This window comes from Habropoda laboriosa, unplaced genomic scaffold (genome assembly GCF_001263275.1).
Source record: "Habropoda laboriosa isolate 0110345459 unplaced genomic scaffold, ASM126327v1 scaffold15, whole genome shotgun sequence".
NCBI classification, from domain to species: domain Eukaryota; kingdom Metazoa; phylum Arthropoda; class Insecta; order Hymenoptera; family Apidae; genus Habropoda; species Habropoda laboriosa.
Genome location: NW_017100141.1, coordinates 352263 through 377087, shown reverse-complemented (window position 1 = coordinate 377087; position 24825 = coordinate 352263). Strand labels below are relative to the sequence as shown.

The window sequence follows — 24825 nt, the reverse complement described above, 5'->3', positions numbered from 1 at the left end:
ATGACAAAATTGAGTTCAGACATAAATTGGAAATTATCAAACGTTGTGCTAGAACAATTAGAACGTAAACGTATTTATACTCTTGTACAATTTGTAGATGAAGCTTCTGAAAAATTAGCAACTTTTACAGGGTTAATTGAAATTAAGCGAAATATTTTACAAAAATACGGAGGTAGAGTAAAAAATGCTTGCGATTTACTTAAAGTAGAACAAAATAATATAATTCCCACGAATTTGTCAAGGTACATATCATTAAATTGTACTTAATTCAGCAGTAATTGAAAAATTAATAATAAATTCAACTGGTTAGTTTAGACAGCTTATTAAAAGGTGGTTTACATCCTGGTCAAATATATGAAATATGTGGTATATCTTCAAGTGGAAAAACACAACTATGTTTAACAATTGCAGCTAACATTGCACTTAAATCCAATAATCTTGTACGATATATTGATACTAAAAGAGACTTTTCTGGTTCAAGAATAGAACAAATTTTATTACAAAAAAATTGCAATAAGCAGGTATTAAAAATGAAATATTGAATGTTTTAAGTAAGGAATCTGATTGTTATTTGAATTGTAGGTTATAGATGAAGCTATGGAACATATCAAAGTATGTTCCATACATACTTTACATCAACTGTTTAAAGTCTTACGTTGGTTATCAGTTAATTTAAAAGAAGAAAAAGAAGATTGTCATACAAGGGTCATAATTATTGACTCTTTACCAGCAGTAATTTTTAAATATTCTAATGATTCAAAATCAACAACTGCATTAAATCATTTGGCAAATATTTATCAATTTATTGCAAATGAATTTCATTTATCAATTATTAATGTTAATTTAATTACTCAGTGGAGTACTGATAGTGAAAAAGGATCAACTAGTACATGTTTAAATGATGTAGTACCTACTTTAGGAAAATATTGGTCACATGTTCCCAATACAAGATTGTTATTAGAAAAAATTGGATTAGGAAACAGAAAACTTTCTATTTGGAAAAGTTTTCAAACTTTTTATAAAACTATCAAGAAGTGTTCAATTAATGCCACCTGCAATATATTAAAATGATAAAATAAACGAATGTTAGCTATTAATTAATGCAATAAAAATATGATTAAATTTTTTACTTGCGTACTTCATGTTTACCGCTAACTTTGAAAGTATGACACTGTTCACGGTAACTTCCGGTGACGTTTGTTTCGCAGCGTTGCCGCATTTTGTGAGTGTGGACAGTAGCATAACAATTTATAATGGTTATATTAGATTAGTGTTTGTTAAAGTATATTGTTAATTAATTGGTAAGAACGATGGCTTCCTTAGTTGCGGATTATGGAACTTCCTCGAGTTCAGAAAGTAGCAGCGATGATATTTCGGACGGTGCTGATAACACGTAAGCTTCCTCCAACATGAGCATGTTTCCCTATTGTTTGTGTTCTTCCTTCATATAACCCCTAATAAACAGATAAATGTTAAGATCCAAAATGAATTATTACTGTGATATTACACCCTTATCCTTGTACTTTATACAAATATTCATTGATTTTTGTGAGACATAGTGTCGCTTGCACTCACGGAATGAAAATAAAAAAAAAAAGATGTTTACTTTTCCTTAAATCTTACATTCTACAATATTAATATAACATTGATCTTTTTTTGTTATAATGTTTTGGTTTTACGGTTTTTGCAATAAAATTTTGTATAAATTTAAATAATAAACGAATAGCTGTGTATAAGCAGTTTTATATTTATTCTTATCTGTGTAAACATACAGAGGTATATATTAGTATATAATTTTCGTATGCTTATATTAATGCAAATAAATTGGTGTATTAAATCACAGTTGGTACTTTACACATCAGATTGAATTTGTTCTTTGTAATCTGATATTGCCTAACCCTTAGTTTTAAGGAAAAGGAAGAAGGGGATGATGAAGAAGAAGAAAATAATGAAAACAATGAAGGGGTAAATAAATCAGCTTCCAAAGAAAAACTTCCATTACCAACTCCAGACTTTAATGGCATGCCTACCATGAAAACTTCAGTCTTCTCAAATCCATTTGTTGAAGCAGAGAAAGCAAAGAGTGCAATTCTTGAAAAACATGTGAAAATGACTCCAACTCTTGATGATACAAAAATGATAAATGGTAGAAAGATTTGCTGGAATTATAGGAAAGGTAGATGTCGGTTTGGTCATAATTGTACCTTTGCACATGATTCTGATTTACATCGTACAGCAGCTGAATTAGAAGCAATTCGAACACCACAGGAAACAGTTATTTGTCAAACTCAATATAATGGTCAAGTTCCCATTAATGAGGATGATGAGATAGATCAAGAAAATAATCAAATGAGTAAACGTAAAAAGAGGCCAGGATTAAGTCAATCCTTAGTACCTAGTAAGAAAGTTTTAAAAATGTACAAAGCACAACAGGCTAAAGCTATTAGTAGATAAATGTAATTGTGTCAAGTATACAAGTAATTTTAACATGTAATTAGCTGCTCTAAACAGAAAATAATTTATGATTTATATGCTTTATAATTCAAATGGATTGATCAAGTGAAATTGATTGAAAATTGCATAAAAAATGAGTGAGAAAAGCATGAAATGCTTTGTGAAGAAGAGAACAGTATAAGAGATTAACGAATTCCTTATATATCAAGAGAAGTTTAAAAAAATGAAACAAATATATGCTTCCAGTAAAATTATACAAAAGATCATGACACACATAAATTATACCTACTTCAAAATCAATTGAAAGTTTCAGGATTATTTAAATACTACGCAATATTTATAAAAAGCTATTTGTTGTGTATATAAAAAATAGAGTTTAATTGTATAATTAATACTTCCAGGGACCTGCATAAATGGATCATAATTCATTATGTCTTGCATGCAAATAGTTTTATAAATATATTTCTATTTATACTTGGTACACTTAACTTGCCCATGGAAACAAAAACATGTCTTCTTAACACTTACATTTTGTTATGTAATTTCATGATCTATATGTCTCTGTTTTACCAAAAAGAGGCAGCTATTTGAAAGTTTTCCTGCATCAGAATTCTGAAGTATTTACAAATAGTCAGAAATACTATTCTACCTAAATATTACATAAAGTATCACTACAGCTTTAATAAAATTTTTTAGACACTGTTTAATGTACAGAGTAAAAATTATCATCTATGTAAAAGTGATGTATGTAAAAAAGGATTATGTGAGTTATGTACAATATTGTTAATACTTTTTCTTGATAAAGCTATTTAATCTAGTATCTAATTTAGGTACTAACAGTAACATACAATTATAATAATGGTATACCAAAAAGAACAATTACGCTTCCATTATGCATTACTTTTTACATAATGTTATAAGATACGAAGGACAGGGCATACATAATTCTACATGGAAAAAGGAAATATTATGTATTTGTTAGTTCTGTTTTTATCAGTGTAATATGACGCAGCTTCCTTTTCATGTGATTTATCTGCTTAAGTATTTTTATCGGTAAAAATTTCTTTATTTAATACGAATTATAAAATGTCTACTTTCTGTATACTACTCCATGTTTCCATAAATTGAAAAACTCGAGAAATCGAATGTAGTACCAGAAAATGAAAATGCATTGAGAAATATAATAGGTTTGTAAGTTTTCCTTTTTTATTATGTATAGCATTAAGTTTATGAAAGAGAATTTTCTGAAAAATAGCAATAAATCACAGTGACCAACATGTTATTGGTTTGTATTCTTCTCCTAGTTGTACCACACGAAAATACGTATAAGCCTTAATCTGAAAGCAGAACGGTAATAAATTATTCAGTTTTGATATTAATAATTGAAAAGAACGGAGCGGGGAAGGGGTATTAAAATGGACAAAAATGATAGGCACATGACATTTTATTAGATAATCATGGGTACAATATGAGTTCAGATCAATTATATGTGGTATAAGTGCATTGATAACTGATTATTGCATCTTTCATTGAAAATATATATTTATATATCATTCTTTTCACTTCCGTGACTGAACATCTCACAGGCACTTTGTCTCTAAATAATGGTTAAATTTGTGATAAATGTTTCTATGTAAAATAAGCATATATATAACCATCACAGTTTATGTTCATTAAGTTATGATCAATGATGAAATAATTTTTATCGCTAAAATAATAATCATTTAGTAATTACTTCTTTTTTCAAATTAAGTTTCTTTATGTGGGACTACAAGACTCAAAAATTGATATTTTTATTCAGCCCAACAGTATTTCCAATAAGTTCAAGTATTTTGGATTTACATCTTTCTGGAAACATCTGTTAAGTACTAGTATATTCGGCAAGTATCTTGTCACGAATATAATACAGAATTCTGACAATACTGTAGAACAGTACAATCGTTGAACCATACTTTTCGTGGTTAGTTAATACGATTATTCGTTAAAAGACAAGTAAAATATTAGATTCAACTTGACATTTTATGGGAGACCCACTAATAAATAATTTACTTACAAAACTTGTAATTACAACTAGACAGTAAGGACGAAAATTTCTTCTCTTCTACGATACAATTTATAAATTGAAACTTGTTTCTCACATTAGTGCAGAATATTAATCTTCTATCGAGACAATGTTAAACATTTCTAAAGGAAAGTATACTTCACACTGATCGTATGTTCTTGATTAATTACGTAGCTCTATACGTGTTTTGTATACTATGCCACTACATGTATTTTGTATCACAATCATTTATAGTAATTTCCTTAAATAAAGAGTTACAACAATACTCTAGGTAAGATACACAACGAAGTAAAGAGATGAAAAAGTGAAGTGAAGTGATTCAGATGTAAAAATACACGGTATATTAATCGACATCACTTGTTAAACAGATCTGTAAAAAATAAGTTACAGTCGAATTATTAAGTACATTTCGCGTATGAGATACCTCCAAAATGTGCACACAAGATCAATTAGAAAATAGGTATTACAGTTTGTAAAGTTTATTATTCCCCGTATTGCATAGGAAGTTTTAGATCGAGTTTAACTGTCAGTGCCAATGAAATACTTAATCCCTTTTCTTTTCTTTTTTTCTTGAATTATTTAAACAAGTAGCCCCTCATCATTGCCTAATATATTTACCGTCGTGTTTTCACAGTTTCGAAATGATCCACTCTCATTACACCCTTTCGCACTCGTTTTTTCATTTTTTCTTGGAAATTACATCGTTCAATGTTTCGTAGAACTAGCGCGTTCTTGACTATTGCTTTTTATGTTATTTTGTTCAACAAACTTCAAGTTACCATTCGTAACACCGTGGACACCATTTACAACTTTATCTACACCATTGACTCTACAATCAACTCCGTTTACTTGCTTTTTAGCTGATATATCTTTCACTTCTGACGGATTAATGTTTTTATTTTCTGTCGATCCAGATTCCGCGAAGCCTGCAAGAGCGTAATCTGTGCAATTCAAAAGAGACTGATCAAACGAAAGATCGTCTGTACTCGAAAAAGAATTTATGAAACAATCTTTCTTTTTTTTTTTTGTTTTATCAGTAAAAGACAAATTTAACAAGGAAAAGAAAATATCATAAGAGTACGTACCGTGTAAATTGTGGCAGTATTTATTAGTATTGTTCCATTCTTCCCGCAGACTCAGATTGAACATGCTGTAATCCGGATTTCCAGTGACCTCTTTCTCGATTGTCAGGAACTGTGGCAATATGTTTTTAAGCTCGATACCTGAGAGTGCTGTGTACGTTTCAAGTAACATCAATCCCCGGCATCTACGATAAAATCATTTTAATCTCACGTATCCTAACATACTACTACTTCCTCTATATCCACCATTCCTCTCTCAACGAATTACCTTGGATGAGCTGGCTCTCTGTATATGTCTAATTGGAAATACTGATTGTTAATGAGGAAACAACGTCGACGTTTGAAGATGGTGAAATGCGAGTCGTCGCGTTGAGCGAGCATATTCAAGTAATCACGATGAGTCAATTGTGTCTTCACTTCGATCACCTGTCCGCACATTTTCGGACGACGGATCGTGTGAATGTACGACCAGTGACCTGCCAATATAAATGTATGTATGATTTAATATAACCAAATATAGGATACGCAACTAGTACATACATCACATCAACAAGTGTATACGTTTGCGCACACCTTTTTGGCCGCGCTTACGGAGACGAGCTTGCATTTTCGGAGTGTTGCTCTGGAGGTAGTTGTGGACGACATCGAAGTCTTGGAACGGCGGGAACTCGGAATCTGGCGGTAGAGGACCCTTCACGAGGAACTTAACTTTACAACTGCTCGCGCGCAATCTGTCTCCGGTATCTATGCCTAGTTTCTGGCATACGCACTCGATCATACGACAAATCTTCGCCTCGAAATCTTGCGAATTGTCGATCACATCGAAGTAAGGATGTCCTACCCATGCAGCGGCCGCTTTATAATCCAGCTCTCTAGCTACTTCAACGCCTTCTGATCTACACGCATGATCCTCCGTCGAGTAGAAATCTTCAGCGCCGTTCGCTGCTGAGACCATGTGAATGATCTGATTATACCTGTTATCTCGTAACTCGACGTTATTCCATCCGTTCGATGCCATCATCAGTTCCCACTTATCCTTGGAAATAACTAAAACAAAAGAGGAAGAAACGATTAGGGATGGAATTTTCATCTATTCGTAGGAATTGTAGGAAAAAGAATGACCGATAGTTACATGCAGAGGCATCCATGGCACCGCGATCACAGATAATAAGGCAATTCCGCGATGAACTCTCGCCCAGCTGGAAGAACGTATTTTCGATCTGTATCATCGTGCGCAGTAAGTTCTCTTGAAATTTGAATGCTGAAACAGATGAATTTAAATCGCGTGTAATTTGTCGATTATATTAATATTACACAGGGCAAAAAAGCTATTTAGTTTCCCTTATATTAAGAATCAAGCTACCATAGGCTGAACGCAAAATTACGCCTTTTTCCAGCGCTCGCGATTTTCTTTACGTAATACACAACAGCCAGGCATGAATTAATTGGTCACTCGTTTATTAGCTTACACGCCGCCGTTGATAAGCGATAATGATCGCGTATATAACACTGTTACGAGAATAAAGATCGATTTAAATCCATTTGATACCGACGTTTAAACAATCGACAATTCTTGCTCTCTTACGAAATTTTCTCCTATTTTTCTTTCACACCGAGGAAAAAAAAGGAAGGTAAACGTCAGGTCAGAATTTAATCGTCAGAAGACAAAAATAAACGAACGACGGGTGTTATCTGCAAGATTTAAGACGCACGGAATCCTCTATTTCTATTGTTATCGTGAAACGCAGTGTGTAATCACATGGCACGGTGTGAATCGATTGCAATTATAGCTTCGAGGCTAAAGAAAACCGTTCAAATCTCTGCTCTTTCTACCTAATCTCAAAAGCTGTTCTCTATCACGTATCTCTCAAGCTCTGTTATCTGTAATTTCTTAAGTAACTTTGTATTTCGTATCTTGACCCAAAAAGTCAAGTCTGTGTCCGTGTCATGTCCGGTTTCCGATACGCTTCTCTCCCCTGGCCTAATCGAACAAATACGGTCGTCTTCGCATATTCAGATACTCGTTTTCACTCTTTCTCTCTCTCTGTCTACCAAAGATAATGGTTATACATCGTTCGAAACGTTCGAAACTGGCTCGTAACATGCGGTTCACTGCTGCAATACTTCCGAAGAGTAGGGCTCTTTCTTATCTCCGCGGCACAAAGTCACCACAGTTTCCTTCGTGAAAAACCTCTCGTTTTTTCCCCGTTTTTTCTCAGTCGAAGAAGAAGCTTGACGGGATACAGCTTTGCGTGCGTTGTTCTCCGGTTGGAAGAGAATATCCAATTAATGGGGGACGATCGTTCCAAGTCCCTAACACACATCCCTTCACGCGACTTCATCCAATAATCGTTTGCCAACGACTGTCGTTTCTAGTTTCTATCATCGAACCGGATCCCTCTGCGCGTTAACCTTTTCCACGTCTCCGACCTCCAACCGTCGCCCAGTAATTCACCAGGCAGAAACGATCGAGTAATGGCTCGTAGGTACGTCTTTACGATTTTACGGATGAACGAGGCCGGATATCGAGTACCATGTGCCTCCCCTCGAACGCGCGATTAATGGTGTTGAACATCTAGCGTGAACGCTTTGCATACGTTATTACTGCTGCTGGCAACGAGAGGCTATACTGGCAGTGATTCCAAATCGAAATATACGATTAGCTCGTTTACTAATAAAGGAAGATCTGCTAACCCTGGCAAATATCTCGTACCGATTTACCACGCGACAATGATACAGAGACTGATAATATACGGTATCTAAGAAAGGCTAATGTCGAGGATCGAACGAAGACAAGGGTTGTAGAAGAGTGTACACGAGAGAGATATAGCAGAGAGGTGGTGCGAGTGATGAAAATGCTCAAACCTGATAATACCCAGTGCAGCAGATGACGATCACTCGCCTCGATTGATCCTACAGGCGGATTTCTAGCAGCGGGAAAAATCGGTTTTTTCAGACTGGCTTAGCAAGTCTCTCTTATTTTCGACAGTGTTAAACCACGCTCAGAGATTCTCGCTTCTCTTCCGGAATGTATGTACATATGTATATACAGAAGAGGCGGCGGAGAAGAGATAGAATGGAGCTGGAGGAAAAGCAGAGGGTGGTTAAAGTAATCTTTGATTTGTTTCTTTTCTCTCGTTTAAAGTGGCGAAAATAAGACAGAGAGCTGGTGTTAATTTCGCCTCTAAAAACTCACCCTCACCAGAGTCAACCTCCAAGATCTCCGGCCACCTTGCTTCGCCTTTGTCCAACCTGTTCCTGTAACGTCGTTGCGAGGACTTCGTAATCGAAGGACACGACCCGGATCCCTTTGCTAGAACCAACCGACCTTGAAGACACTTTCAACTCGATAAGCCTTCGCTATGTATTTTATATCCCCATTTTTCGTTCAGCTTTTCCCTTTTCCTCTCTCTCTCTCTCTCTCTCTCTATTTTTCCTCGCGTGCTTTTAATGAAATCGTTTCGATGCACGATATTCTCTAACCGCCAACGTTATTACAAGTTTTTCACTCGTAAGTAATTGTGTATCGTTTGTCATCGAAATTGCTTGCCATTGTGCACGCAAACCCGTGCTGTCTCCGCGCGATACGGATTTCTATTCCCCTCCACCCAACCTCCGTCGATTCCCCATGCAATTAAGCTTCTTCCGCGAAACTTTGTAATGGAAAACCTGGGATACTATCCACCTATTACGGCAATTACGTCGAACGGGAATAATATCAGCTTCTCTCTTTTCGCCAAACGAATTTTTCTCATCCGAAACTTCACTTTCCTTCGAGCGAAACGAAAAAGGCTGGATTATCTTGGATATGATCACCGGTGGAGAATTTATCGTTTCTCCTCTTCTCTACTCGTAAACGAAGAGAAACGAAGGTTGAAGCTTCGTGTTACCAGTTGAGAAATGAAATCGAGAAGAAGAGTAGCCTTACCATCTAGCATATAAATAGCTAAGAATGAAGAACCACTTGCATCAGCGGACACGTGGCTACAGTAAGAATCTCTGGAAACGAAACTGTCGCACCACACTAAGAGGATGTGCCGTTTCGGTGGCAAAAAAGAAACGAGGATGCAAGCCGCCTGTGAATGTCTATCTCGACGATCGTTTTACGTCGACAACGTTCAAATTCAGCACGTTTTCACAGATAGAAGAAGGTCGTCGAGTTCTTCGTTGTCCCTCTTTCGATCAAGCCTACGATTATCATCGCGAAGAAATATCGTCTAATTCGAATATTGGACGGAGAAGAAGCTGTATCAACACAGTTGAAATAATTTCGTTCTCTGAAACGGGTTTCGTGCCCATTTAATGAAACTTTTTACGTAATTGCCGGGACGCGAGGAGAGAAAATGTACGTAATGGAATACGCATTAACCAACCGGCCACTGCGTCAACATGCTTTTGCTGATCGCGCAAATTGATTCGACCTATTCCAACTTGCGATATCCTGTCTTAACCGGAAGACTTGTAAATTGTAACCGGTCGTTATTAATCTCCGATGCAAGCTGAACCTTGGATGAACGGACCAAGCTTGTCCGTTCTTCGTCCGAGAATCTCTAGGTAAATTGACGAAAAATAAAGGAAAAAACCAGGAATGAAAACTACTACGTCGTTTAAGCCGGATACAGGCTTCAGTCGTCACGGTTGCACTAAGTCATCAATATTTCATACACTCGACTGCTTTTTTTCTCCTTTTTGCCTCATTTGCATACTGAATCGCGTTTTACGATACAACTCGAACTATCCTAGCGTTTCTAACGAGAACCAGAATAATCAAATCAAGCGTAGCTCCTTACACCGTGTCGGATGAAACGTTCTCGAGAAATGAAGCGGTAGAAATATCTCTCGAGAGAAAAACAACGTGCAAAGATGATCGACGAATGAACGTTAAAAAAGAAAAATCTCGTTTCTCTGTGATGCGCTTGGTTTTAATCAACAACGGTCTGACGCGTTTTCAACAGCTCCGACGTCTCTTCTTTGAAACGTAATTTCGTTTTCACGTCAGCTATCCGCTCCGCCGTTGGAATTTGGCGCTTGAAAAGCCAACCGAGAGTGGAAATATAGGTTTTCGAGCACGCCTAACATCTCTCGACCCTTCTTTCAACTTTCACCTAAAATCGTTGAAAGAATTTTCAACGTCCCTTACTTTTTTCTCCCCTTCTTCTCGATCGTCTAGAATCGAACGGAAGAATAATTGTACGCAGCTCGGATTACAATTTACAGCGAGGTGTGAAAAAATCGCGGAAACATTAGGTGTCTAAGGCAATTACACAGCGGCGAAGTCGTAATAAAGGCGTGCTACTGGCTGACAGCCAGGAAAATAACGCGTCTCTGTAACCGCGATAGAGAGGAACCGACAATCGAATGGACGCGTCGAATATGAATTTATTAATAACCTTGCTTAGTATAACGAATCTATTGCCGTGTGTCCGTCGATGAAAATACTATCGAACAGAATATAGAACGGATCGTCATCAACGACCTACATTAAACCAACGAACGCAGTCCGTGTCGCGTTTAGTTGCGGCAAATGATAAGGCTTTTACGGCTAATTTCACGGCTAAATATCCCTGATACCATTTCCGAGCGTTTAGCGTATTTTCGCGAAAGGAAACCTTAGAACCGTTTCCGTGTATCGATCAGAAACGATCCGCGGTAAAAGGTAGATGGAATTAATCGCGATGAAAATCGACGGTCGTTCTATGCGCGCGCAAAGAAGCCAAAATGGTGGAATTGGTCGCAGGAAGCCCGATTTGTATCGGTGTTTCAAGGCCGCGGATTAAACCCGATAAATAGCTTTACGTAAGTCTAATCAGGTTGAAACGAGCACGTGCACGAGCTTAAAGAAAACGCGCAATTTCAGGAAATTGGTGGTACCCTAATTGGAATTCCGTCAGCGGAGTAGTTGGGAAGAACTCGAGGATCGTTTAATGTCAAAGAACCTGTTGGAACGTTCGAAAACGACGAAACTGGTATTTCAATTTTGCAAAAAGTATTAGGCAACAGAGTGAATCTGGCAAGAAATCGTTAGAAAATGGTGGGACACGTGTTTCACAACGGAATTCAAACGTACATGTAGTTGGAAATAAAGACAGGTACACGGAGTAACAACGAATCGGGATCGTTTGAAGTAGATCAGACACCGCGTACCTTACCCTACTTCGCGACCAAACTCTGATCCGAATCTTTCGGCGATTATATAATTTTCGGTTGGTGTATTATTATCCATGGTTGATTCTCGAAACGGTGTTTGCAAATAGAATAGAAAATTCGCCGCGGATCGCCCGCCGCGATGTTACAAGGATCGAGACACGTCGTTCGATTCTTAACGGATCGCGATATATCCGCGTTCGAAGCGGGTTAAGTGGCCGCGAACCGTACAAGCACACTTTTCTCTCGCGTAAATATTTCGCCTGCTCTTAACCAGGAACAAACATCGAGGATTCGCCGCGCGGGGGTAATTAGATGGAAGGGATTTTATCCGAGAGACGGTAAACCTGGTAACGTGTCAATCAGATGAACAAGCGCTACCGTGGAATAAAGTGGGTCGTTAAACAAAAGGCGAGAAAAGTGGAGAAGAAATATTTCCACGGGGATTTTCCCTCGTATTTTCATGGACGAACGTACGTGGACACGTTCCACTCAACTGTCGCTTCCACGGGAAATTAATAGTTCGTTTTTCACGAGGTGAGATCGTTAAAATAATCGCGTTGTAAAATTTATAATGTGCAGCCTTGCATGGACGAAAAAAAAAAAAAAAAAATGAACCGACGACATCGATTCTCGAATTTATTAGCGTTACACGTTCCGTCGGTATTGCAGCACCGTATAATTAGATCCGAGTGATTGATACGGTAACGAGTAGCCAGGTGAGAAGAAGGGTCTATCGATGACCTATCGAGGAATAATTAGAAGAAATCGATGCCTAAGAAGAAGATAGAGATAAAGATGTTTAGTATGTAACCGAGAATGAAATATATCGGACGATAAATCTCCATATTTGGACGTTGATAAATTTCCCTAGGCCAGGTCACCGACAAATATTTCTAGATCTAACAAACCACGATGATCTCTTTTTCTCTCATCGTTCTTCTCTCCGACGTGTACCAAAGATATTCACGTTATTCTTTTCAACGCGCCTTCTTCTGTTTGTCTATTTTCTTCTTCGTTCTCATTTTTCATAAACTAAAAACGACGTCTATAGAGGATTTACGTTGCCGACTGGTTTATGCCTGCCGTTCGTTGATTGCTTCCAAAACACCGGTGCGTCTCGTGACTCGATCGCGGCCGCCTCTAGATTCTTGGCAAGCTGCCGGTTTCGATTTTACGCAATCACCGGACGATGTTATACATTGGCCATTCTTCTTTGGTCCACCCGCAACCGACTGTACGGATTGTTCTGCCTTTGAAGCGAGCGTCGTCATCTTTTCCCTTTTTTCCTCTCTCGCGCTTCTATTATTAAAAGCATTTTCTCCGACGCGTCGGTCAATTTTGCCTCTTCGAAATCCTCTCGAACCGTGACCAACTATGACGATGAGAAATCGAACGTAGAGCAAGGTGACGAAATATTGCGTAATTCTACCTGACACACCGTCGATCATTTTACCAATTCAAATCAGAAACAAGACACTCTGGTTTTTTATTTGATTTTCTAAATTAGAATTCAAGCTTGATACGCGTTTAAAAAAGCAACCTACAGGATGCAACTTGAACCCTGAATTCCCTCTATATCGAGACATTCTCATCCAAGTATCGCTAGATCTTATCTGTTTCCGGTCCCGGTACATTTATATCCCGGAAAATATCGCCGCGGTTTCAGCAAATTTCTACACACTCTCGAAACCTAACATTTCTCTTTTTTTTTCCCCCCCCCGTATCGTTTCGTTAGCGGTATCTGGCGCCATGTTCGCTCCCTTTTGAAACGTTGCTCGGTGAAAACGCGCCTCGAATCATTCTAGACTGAAGAGAGAGGGCGGAGGAGCGGAAGGGTGTGAGAAAGGTGCGAGGGGCAATTCGAGGGTGTCATTGAACACGACTACCCCGGGACTAATGGAAAGTTTCGTCGATATTATCATGACAGTCGACGCATACGCAACGATATCTACACTGGAGCAAGAGCAGAGCTAGGGTTAAAACGAGAGGGAAATAAGAGAGGTGGCTCGCGCGCGCGGACCTCGTCGATCGATACCACCGTGACATTGTCGCGTCTCTACGCAAAATTACGCGTTATTCGCCACCCGTTAATCGCGTGATAAACGCGGCACACGCTTATCTGTGATGAAACTTGACGGAAAAAAGAAAAAAACCAAAAAATGCACAAGCTTAATCGTTAGCAATTTTCTCTGTTCTTGCAACGAACGAAAGTTTGGACAAATTTTGCTGGGAGTAAGACGTTTCCTCGAGCTTTCGAGCCAAGGAAATTCTATTGCTATCCTTTAATAGTAAACGTATACACAAGTTTCTCTTATAGTTTCCTCACGTAGGTTAGTAAAAGTGTTTTATCGGTTACCATAAATGTGCGAGCAAGATTGACCAAGTTGGAATACCGAAGAGTACTACTGTGTACGTGTACGTGGTAACGCGTTCTCCCGGGGACGAGACGCGGAATTTAAAACGCGGCGGCGAGTCCTGGTTCGTGTGTGAGAAACCTGGCGAACGAATTTCGGAACGGACTAAAGCTAGAGAACGGGAGTAGAAAATGAAAAGTTCAAGTGGACTTACCCTCTTCAGCGTTCAGGTCTGAAAACTTTATGCCGCCGCTGAAATGGAAAAAGCAGACGAGGGATGAAATAGTTGGTAAATTAAAGTGGCGAGAGGTTTTGGAGGACACGGTGGAGTATCGTCTAATGGAGCGTGTGTATCTTTTTTTTATTTTTTTTTTTTTCAGCTTGGAAAAACGGAGTGATCTATCTTGGAAGACAGATGTCGTCGTGGTGTCTCTCTCGTATGCGTGATTTCGTCGTTTCGTTAAAAAATATACACAAATGAGACAGAGATATTTCGTTTTAAAATGAAGATATAGGAGGATTTGTTATTTCTTTCTGTTTTTTTTTTTATTATTGCTCATTTCTGCGAGTTTCGTTTTCTTTCTTTATCAAAGTCGTCCATTGGCATGCCACAGTAACGATATATGAGAATAGTAACACAACACGATGCATGAGTGTATTCGTGGAATAACTGTTGAACCCGATGATACATAACGCAACAAACACACGTTCGTTTCGTATCGATTGATTTTACACCCGATGAATCATCGTTTGTCACGATCGGTATGGTATGTGGTTTTTTTTTTCTTTTTTACGTTCTTTTGATCGTCTACAAAGGATGTTGTATGTTACACCCGGTACAATACTCCCGTGTTTTTCGTTCGGTTTGTTACTAGAACCACAGTGTTCTTTTTCTCGCCCTACGCCTATCGCGATTGTTATCACTATTAGTACAGTTTCTCTATGTCTCAATCAATAATTCTATGGACTGGACAGCGAAAGGTGACGGCGTAAGCTCCGGGCGAAAGCTTTAACGTACGAATCAAAGCGATTCCTCGAGCAAAGGAAATCAAATCACGTTTCCATCAATATGAAAGAACTATCAAAGAACACACCAATTCTCTCTCTCTCTCTCTCTCGTTTAGAGGCTCTTTCACAGTTCGTAGCAGATTGAGGGAAACGTAGGAGAAAATGATTTTCCATGATAGAAAACGCTTGAAATACGTATCGTTATGAAAGAAACTGTCGTCCATTTGCTATATCCATTCCTCTCTCTGTCCCTGTAAATTTGTTATCGTGTAATTGCATACCTGAGCAGCACGGTCGCTGTCTCGGGAACACGGAACACCTGAAAAAAAAGACAACCAGCGCTCTATCGTATCCACATCGAAGGGTGATTACCCCAAAATCAGTTCTCATATCCAATCTCAATTCTCTTTTACATTTCACCATAATCGCTTCAGAAACTCTAGGATTTTACGTACTAGACAATCTTCCTTTTTCTCTTTCTCTTTCTTTCTCTCTCTCTTTCTTTCTCTCTTGATTGTGAAAGGAAAAATCTTTATCAATAACTGTTTGGTGAGGTGTAAGAAAAATTGTGCACGTGTATATATAATTAAAATTACGCGTAGTTGTACGTAGTAGTACTGTTTAAAATTTCGTGAGAATGAAGATCTCACGCAGATAGAACCAGGTAGATTCTACATTGACAGCAGAAAGATACAAAATTATAATAAATAGGTTTTCGCTTGAGAGCGATCAGTACACAGCTGTACCAGTTCTGATTAATTCTTCAACACGCTTCCTAATTAATCAGAGACTACTGAACTGTTTGGGGTGTTTATTTTTCTTTTATTTTTTTTTTTTTATTTGGTTCAGATTGAATTGTTGTTTGAAAAAGATGGGTCCATTGTATGAAAGAAAACTCACGAGACCCTCTCTTTTCTAACGGGTGTCGTCTCCTCGTGATACGAAAGCGGAATGAAAAAATGAGAGTAGCATGCCTACCTTCCAGCCCATATTTTCGAAGAATGTGCACAGCCGCATCTGTCCGGTCGTTTTGCCGCCACAAGGTCCTGTAACACACAAGCATGACAATTTTTTCTCAGTCGACAATTACACCTCTCTCTCTCTCTATATATATATATATTCAGTTTTCAAAAATAATTGTACGCTCGGTAAGTGGTACGTCTGTTAAAAATTTTAAAGAACAACGTACAATTCGAACGTACTATAGGTCGGCCATTGATGACATGGAAGTGGTAATTAGGAGGACGAATACACTTTGCAAAGATGGCGGTTTGTAGTCACGGTTAAGATTATCCTTGCGGGAAGAAGCCGAGACGAGAAGGTGATGACGTCGCTAACCTTGTCTTCCGCGATACCACGTGGTTATTGAACTCGCCGAGCGTAAATAGAAATGACGTTGTGGACACACGGTCACTCTACGAATGTTGGGAAATGGGACTACATACTTTGTAACCTGACCCTCGCAACATTCTTTGTTTGTCAACATCTGAAAGCTTTCGATGTTCGAAGAAGTTAAAAAGAACTCTTACTTTGAAAGTCGATGTTCTTCGTTTACCGCTACCGCGTTTATCGTTTTAACGATCCACGTGAAACGTTAACGAAGTGTACGTTTAATGGTTAGGTTAGATGTACTTTGCACTACCGGTTTCTAAACACGTAAAGTACTACGTCTGTTCGTTGTTCCGAACAATGTTGACGAACGAGATGATGTGAAAGAGATGAGAAGACGTTCCCTGGGACAAGATGTATTCGAAATGTACTAATATGTTCTGAATGTGCACGCCGTTGAGTCTCCGTGCGCCAGCTGTACACGCTCATTGACTCGTATAACTGGTTTGAATTGTTGCGCGTTGACACGAACGCGACTTCATCGATATCGACGAGACGTAGACGCTCTTTGCGAAGGGGTCTTTAGTTCCGAAATTTTCATTCGTGCCGTAATAAAAGAAATATTTTATATCGAAAGATAATCTGTTGTAGTAATTGAAAATATTTCAAAAGTAGGTTTAATTGATTTTCATTGACTGTCGTGTAAAGTGACGATTGAAAATAATTCGAAAAAATATATAAAAATGAAATATGAAGTGGTTTACTGTGAATGTTAGCATAACACCTATGTGTCACGTATGATCAAGATTTATTAACAGTTATGTGGCAACGTTATCTTGGTAATGCTTCAACTACCGATACCTTTTTAATAATCTCCTAAAACGCGCACGCGCGCAACTGATAAATTTTTCCACGCTGGAAAACCGTTGACGGTTGGTCAACGTACTAAACGTCGTTAAACCCAATTGTACCGGCGCAAATATTTGATCGAGACGATCGAGCCAAATCGAGGGATGGATCGTCAATCATTGCGATCTTTTATTTACAGAGGCTAATAATTCTAGAACAGTTGCTCTATTTCTGTCATTGAAATTCGTCTCGTTAAATTAGTCGGTGACTCGAAACATAAAAAAAAAAGAAGTTAATATAAAAGTTAAGTGGTTTAAGTATTCCTTCGCGTTTATCGCACGCATGATATGTAGAGTACATGTGATCTTGTCAAAAGGATTTTTACAGAAATGTAAATAAAACGCTGTGATTGGTTCGTATTGATGTTTCGAACGCAAAATAGAACATACGCAGAAAACAAATTTTTATTTGCAATATACTGTCACTATGCTATCTAAACAACTCGAGATATACATGCACTTATGTTTGCGGCGAATTAAATTTAGACACGTTGAGCTGTCAATGTTTTAGAAGTAGTCATGTTTCGTTCGAAATAACATTTCGAGTCACTTCGATTTCGTCTACGTTGTCTTGCTCATTTTACAGTCACGTTTGAACGGGCATTTATGAAATATTTACGACAAGCAATTTTAAGCAACTACTATACGTGGCCTGTCCAAAAAGTATCCCCGACCTTGTACTGTAGCGGGAAGAAGTATCATTCCTGGTTAATATCGACGGTGCCCCCTTCAAAATATTGACCTTTGGAAACCACCTTTTTTCAGCGATCCTCCCACTTATGGAAACACGCCTTAAAATTATCTTTACGAATAGCGAACAGCTGCCTCGTCGCATTCCGTTTTATTGCTTCAACGTCCGCAAATTTTTTTCCTTTAAGAGGATTTTTCATTTTGGGGAACAACTAGAAATCGCAGGGAGCTATATCAGGACTGTACGGAGGCTGGCAAAGTTGCAAAATGCCGTGTTTCACCAAAAATTGTTGAACAATTTGCGACGAATGGGTAGGTACGTTGTCATAGTGAAGCATCGAATCATCACTTTTCCATAGCTCAGGCCTTTTCTTTCGCACTGCGAAACGTAACCGTTTCAGAACTTCCAAGTAATACTCCTTATTCATTGTCTGAACTATAGGAGCGAATTCATGATGAACAACACCTTTGTAATCAAAGAAAACAATAAAAATTGCCTTAACGTTACCTAGACTTTGTCAACTTTGAGTAGATTGTTTCGAAGATCGAACTTTTGTCTCAGGGTTATAGCTAACGACACTTTACGAATCATACTAATAGTTTTCAAACAAGAATGCACTTTTGTTCAACACGTTCGGTCATTATGAAGCGCGACACTCACAAAACTTGATGCGGTCGCATGGCTAGGCCACTTAGTACGACGTCGCCTCTAATATAAACATGCGAAAACTGGACAATGTTGTGAAAAACAAAATTTTATTTCAAACGGACACAAATTGATGGTAAAACGTTACACGCAATTTTCCCCATATTCCCATAGGAATTCAATCAATATTTTCACATCAGTGATAAGGTAGAAAAGCATCCTGTCGTGTAACGCAATTGTCACGCAAAAGAAAAACTGGAAGGGACTAACGTTTCATTCGTCTGCACGTAAAAAGAACATAGAAACGAGACATATGATAAACAAAAGGTATAAATCAAACAAGAGGATTACAAAGTAGTTGTTGGAACACGTGGTTTCCGTAGACACGTACAGTTTGCCCTCTTCGTACAGATATTCCACTCGCTGACGAGTGTGTGGTTTAATCGAAAATGCATGGAAGCATCCATTCGAGTGAACAAATGTTTTTGAAACAGAATTACGATACATGAAACGCATGACAATGAAACGTTTTCTTAAATATAGTAAAAATGCGTAGCTTACCTCCTGTGAGCACCACTTTGTACAGCCGCTTTTGATCCATGTTGAATGAACGTTCTTTTAGAGGCCTTTTTCGCCGATCAAGTCCACGAGGTGTTTCGAGTTGATGTCGATGGATCGGATGGATAGGTCTTGGTCTGGCACGTGAATGGTGTCTACGGTTGCAACGAATACTACATAAACACTTCACCGTACATTTCGATATATCGCGGAGTCAGATACGTCGGAGACATGGGAATGAAGTGATCTGATATCTTGACGCAGAAAGACAGTAAACTGCCACTGAAGGAGCCAGACGTCTGCTTCGAAATGAAGCGATCCGCGGCTTTAGTTAATCGGGTTATGCTACTCCCTGTGCATGACGGTCATGCGCGACACGGAAACGCACGAATTTACGAATACTGTACACGAAACTGCCCGAGTGATACTGTACGTTCTATCGCTTAGTTCGATCTCTGGTTAGTTAGAAATTTCAAACTTCGTAAAACTTTTTTGACCTTTTTGACCTTCTTTTCTTCTTTAAATAACGATTAACAGAAATTTTTATTTTTGAAATTGTACGATTTACACGATCGTAACGTATTCGTCAAGAGCAGTGTTCTTGTCATCTGTATAAACGCGATGTGTTCGACATTCGAAATATTCTTGTTAAAGGCTTAGCGCGCTAAATTTGATTGTGGTAATATGATAGAAAGAAACGTAAATGCAGTTTATATAGCTTTCCATTGGTTCTTACTTGTACAGTGGTTATAAATTACAGCAACTTTTATTTTTAAGCGTCCAATAAGACGTTTCCACTTGTTTTCGCAACAAAATTAATTCACAATGATTTCAGTTACAATGTACATACACCTGTAGAACATGTTCATTTTCGCAGAAAGGGTATTACGTATTTCTGTTTGTTCGAATATAACTAAAAGATACAAGTGTTGATTTACATTTTCAATCGATTTACTACTCATATTTAGAAATATACAATTAGTCTTACGTATTCGATTTCATTTATAGCATATTTTCGAATTCTCTCGCTTTATGTTCTCGCATCTTGTCGTATTTATAGAATCGAGGGAAATTATCAAAAAACATTATCAGTCTATGAATATTCTATGAACAGACTTAGTCCAACACCTAAGAACCTTATCGTTGACGTTTCTCGCGTTCAATCCTGAACGTGTGTGTACACGCATGAAAAAGGTCTGAAACAATCGCACTGCGCTTATTATAAAATACTTTCACCGTTATTGTTAATGAGATAAAGGCAACAAGTGGAATTAACATCCAGACCGACAAATGAGATCTTAATTGCTTCGTTAATGTACCAATTTAGATTTCAATGTAGTCTTTGCACAGCTGTCTGAAAACCCCTGCGTTTGACAAGGATCGTTTAATCTGAAGTTGTAGCGCACGAAGTTCCAAGTGTATTACACTTTTATACATAGTCGCTTTCTACAAAGTGGTTTCGTTACATCGTTTTCCCAAAATACATTTACGCAGTGGTCAATCACTTGTTCCACTTGCAATTACATTTACAATTTCAGAAACGAACAAAGGATTTTATATTAATCATAGTGTTTGCATTAAAGTATAGGTGTGTAAAGAGAAGTAAACAAGGTTAACTGTATTTAATTTCCCATTTACAATCTATCTTTGCTAATACACACCTCTATTGTGTACCTCCTTAGATTTATATAAATACCACCGAGAATTGAACAATGAGAAGAGAAACAACCTTTGTGCCTATTTAAATATAATTCGCGTGACTTTTGTATGCTGATACCGTTTTACGATGTTAATGTATCACATACAACAGTAAATGCAATTAGTTTATCTAATTTTAAGGCAAGAGGTTCCTTTGCGTTTTTACACAATTCACGCGTAATTTATCATTCTCCTTTTTCTACCATCACTTTGTTCCCCGAATTTACCTTTCGATAAAATCGTGCCTACTAATAATAGCTAGATGTATTCTGCATTGCGTACTTAATAAAATAACTTTTAAGCTATTTTATATTCCGAAATTGGTACACATATACGTCGTCTGTTTGATATGAAGTTCTGTTTCAGAGAAACTGTGAATGCAGAGAAAGGCAACGTTTTATATCTTATGGTTTTGTGCCAAGGAAGAAGCAACCATTCGCGTTTCTTTCTTCTTATTTATTCAAAGATAAGAATCATTTATACAAGTTGCTTTCGTTGATTTTTTCAACTGAATTTTATCTATAAAACTGAAGATTGGAAACCCTTTTTTTTTTGGTTGATGTTATAGTTCAAATTCATTTTACTGCTTTGCATTAATTCGTTATATTCGAAGGTCTACAATGGAGCACTTTCTGCTATTCAATTTCCCTGAATAGAAGCATTGGATAAAAGTATGTTATGTCGTATAAAAATTAGATTTAGGACTCGTTTCTTCAACTGAAAAAAAAAACAATATTATCCGAGCATACAAACTTATTCTGCCTAAAAATGTGTGTATATTTTGTACTGTTGATCTGTATTTGAAATTAATTCACTTCATACTCTACAATAGTTCCTCTAATTATACGATGTAATTATTCGTTATTATCGATAGAAAAATTTGATCTAACACGCAAATTGTGAAAAACAATCATTATACATTGAAGTACATTATTATCATAATATTAAATTAATGTATTCTTAAACTGAATCATCGTTATAGCCAAAATAAAACAATATTTTTCGATGTTCCTTTTTACATGTCCTTATTCTTCTTTTTTTCTACTTCAAGATATATATATATATATATGTTATATTTTAACGCGCAACTAATTTTGTCTATGACCGCGTCATTATTGCTTATTTACATCTATTTATATACAAAGATATAATAAATTTTATTGGAGGACGTATTGTAGTGCGAAGAAAGAAAGAACAGTATGATGACGTTTTAATAAGGTATATGGATTTTTCGCTTATATTGAAAATTTACATACGTTATTATAACCATTCCAGTTGCAAGCGTAATCTAACGTATAACGTAAATTAGTGAGCATATTTGCCAGTAATCTTCTATAGCATGTAATATAATTTTTTGTTAAAAATTTAAGTAAAACACAACTTAAAAATCTAAGTACAAACGTGAACTAAATTAGCAAAATTTAGATAAAAATAGACGACGAACGGAAAGATACGTTAACATAAAATATCTGCTATAAAAAGTGATTTAGTAAAAGATAAACGGGGCAATTCTTTCGGTAAATAAAATTTTCCGTATAAAAACCTTTAACTTCAATTGTTGTCTATAGATCACTTATGAAACCAAACAAATTTCAATGAACTTTGAAAAGAAGAAAAGGTTCGTAGAAACATTATATTCTACCTGTTATACCACCGATAATAATTGCACGATTTAAATACATTTGAAGAAAGTGTTCCATTGATATTTTTCATAGTAATTGCCCAACATACTACGTACGTTTTCATAAAAATATCATAAATAAATTATGGCAATAATGTTCAACAATTACAATATTCATGCAATAAATAACTGGTAACAATGATCGAAGTAGTAACGCTTTGAACGTGTAGCAAATATCAAAAGATTATAAGACTCTTTGCACAAATTTTAGAGGTATACCCATGTTAAGTAATTCATCCTGTGATCTATGTCCTATGTCTGGATAGTAATAAATCAATGCTTGCCAACACATTTCTGATAATTTTGGGATTGTTAACCAAACACAATATACTGCAGCTGTTCTTACAATCTGTAACAAAATGTTTCCAAACAATGTAAAAAAAAAACTGTACATTGAAATGGTAAAGTAAGGAGAGAAGAAAGTTATAATAACCTTGTCATTTTCTTTAATAATACCACCAAATGTGTACATGCATCCTTCTGGGGTAAGGGCTGCAGAATGAAAGTATACAGGACGTGGAAGTCTACATTTCCTTAAACATGTCCATTGCAGATGATTCAAATCTAATCTCCAAACATCAGAGAAGATGTGGTTATCTCCATTATACCCTCCTGAGATTACTACCGATGTAATTCCTGTTTTGTCATCTGTATATTGTACAGAACCATGGCAACGCCTAGGTTGAGGAAATGTATTATCATTATTATCACCAAATGTGTTTAATACTATCCACTTCTTTGTTTCTAAATCAAAAGCAGGGATTTCCTGAATAAAAGTTTAATATAAAAATTAGAAATTTTTAATTTACATTTAAAAGAAGTAACCTTAAATTGGTTTTAATTATTTTATGATTTACATACTGCAAATCCAAAAGAATCTGTAGCTGTTCCTCCTCCTAACACATATATAAGTTTTCCATCGAATGCTAATTCGTGTCTATACCTTCCTATAGGTTCACTTTGATCTTTCCCAGAACATATATAAACACTTTCCCAAAAATGAGTCCTCAAATCAAATCTATAAATATCACAAGTGTATTCGTATCCTGTAGTACCACCAACAGTATATAAATATAATTCATGATATATTAAAGCTTGTCCATATAGGGGTTCAGGGAGATCTCCCTTTGGTGACACTTTGTATATTTTACCACTATTAACATCATACATATAAAGGTGATTACTGCAGGTATGTCCAAATGGTACACCAGTTCCACCATGCACCATCAGGGTATTACCCCTTAAAATCACAGCATTAGATGCTAATTCATTGGGCATATTATCTCGACCTGGTAGAAGCTTCCATTCTTGTGTAACAAAATTAAATTTCCAAATTTCCTTGAAAAGTGGTTTACTAGATCTCCATATACGGTCATTTATCATATCAGGATCACGGTCAAGGATGCATGGATTAAAACCACCATAAGAATATAAATTCTTACGATCACAGACTATTCTATGTCCACTTCTAGGCTTTGGCCGTTTCTTACTCTGTGTTTCATTTATCGTGAAAACAAACGGTTTGAACTTATACATGTTTGTCAATTAATTGACAATAAATCAGCTTCTATGTAAGTAGCTAAAAATACTAATGTTTGCCTTTTAAAAAAAATCGTGTAGCATTCCTACATATCGTTTTGCGTATATTCAAGCGATTTACTTGTCGCTTTAACGTTTATACGTTACAATAAGTGTCGGGCTACTTTGAATAAGCATATGAGTATTGTTTCAATGCGCATATAAATTTTTTAACACAGACATCTTGCACGAACACTGCAATACATCGGGTGTACTTTTCTCACATCGACAAACATGGCGTAATACAACAAAATCCTTTGTCAGCTCTATCGGCTGTTTATGCAACGAACACAAGATATTCTATTCCAATCGTTTCACTTTAAGAAATCACTTTTTTCAGCAACGCACATACAACTGTAAACTCATGCTTCATTTAAAACTGCAAACTTATTCTTTTACGCTTATGCAGTAATACAACTGCGACTGCGCGACGGTGATCAGGTGACTGATCATATTCAATCGTATTCATCAGCAGCTTATCGTGTAAATTACTTTAATCTCGTGTAAATAGTGAAATGTCATAGGAAACTTAATTACAGGTTTTATAAACTTTGCTTATTACCAGAATTATTTATTTAAACGATAAGCAAGTAGATATTGTATTTCAGGTGTGGCCTTATATGGCCCTTA

General features: G+C 36.9%; 4 protein-coding genes across 6 annotated transcripts; 2 read left to right on the top strand and 2 right to left on the bottom strand.

Annotated features, from left to right (window-relative positions):
- Nucleotides 1-1071, top strand: LOC108570667 (DNA repair protein RAD51 homolog 4). Its single transcript, XM_017932562.1, has 3 exons — nucleotides 1-242; nucleotides 311-521; nucleotides 583-1071. Exons 1-3 carry the CDS (start codon nucleotides 1-3, stop codon nucleotides 1069-1071), a joined length of 942 nt encoding a protein of 313 aa, XP_017788051.1.
- A 156-nt stretch (nucleotides 1072-1227) lies between these two features.
- Nucleotides 1228-2723, top strand: LOC108571282. Its single transcript, XM_017933286.1, has 2 exons — nucleotides 1228-1393; nucleotides 1905-2723. The coding sequence occupies exons 1-2, from the start codon at nucleotides 1311-1313 to the stop codon at nucleotides 2452-2454; spliced, it is 633 nt and encodes a 210-aa protein (XP_017788775.1). The 5' UTR covers nucleotides 1228-1310; the 3' UTR covers nucleotides 2455-2723.
- Nucleotides 2724-3751: 1028 nt separating this feature from the next.
- Nucleotides 3752-19563, bottom strand: LOC108570955 (TRPL translocation defect protein 14). 3 transcript variants are annotated; one of them, XM_017932912.1, is made up of 9 exons: nucleotides 19242-19563; nucleotides 16086-16153; nucleotides 15389-15426; nucleotides 14314-14351; nucleotides 6731-6859; nucleotides 6172-6645; nucleotides 5867-6074; nucleotides 5602-5783; nucleotides 3752-3791 (listed from the first exon to the last, which is right to left on the bottom strand). In XM_017932912.1, exons 1-9 carry the CDS (start codon nucleotides 19279-19281, stop codon nucleotides 3787-3789), a joined length of 1182 nt encoding a protein of 393 aa, XP_017788401.1. In that variant the 5' UTR covers nucleotides 19282-19563; the 3' UTR covers nucleotides 3752-3786. The 3 variants fall into 3 exon arrangements, with proteins under 3 accessions (XP_017788401.1, XP_017788385.1, XP_017788393.1); XM_017932896.1 differs by lacking the exon at nucleotides 3752-3791 and adding an exon at nucleotides 5010-5457; XM_017932904.1 differs by lacking the exon at nucleotides 3752-3791 and adding an exon at nucleotides 5010-5442.
- Nucleotides 19564-22801: 3238 nt separating this feature from the next.
- Nucleotides 22802-24580, bottom strand: LOC108571127 (kelch domain-containing protein 10 homolog). Its single transcript, XM_017933106.1, has 3 exons — nucleotides 23479-24580; nucleotides 23051-23383; nucleotides 22802-22966 (listed from the first exon to the last, which is right to left on the bottom strand). Exons 1-3 carry the CDS (start codon nucleotides 24151-24153, stop codon nucleotides 22802-22804), a joined length of 1173 nt encoding a protein of 390 aa, XP_017788595.1. The 5' UTR covers nucleotides 24154-24580.
- Between the last annotated feature and the right edge of the window lie 245 nt (nucleotides 24581-24825).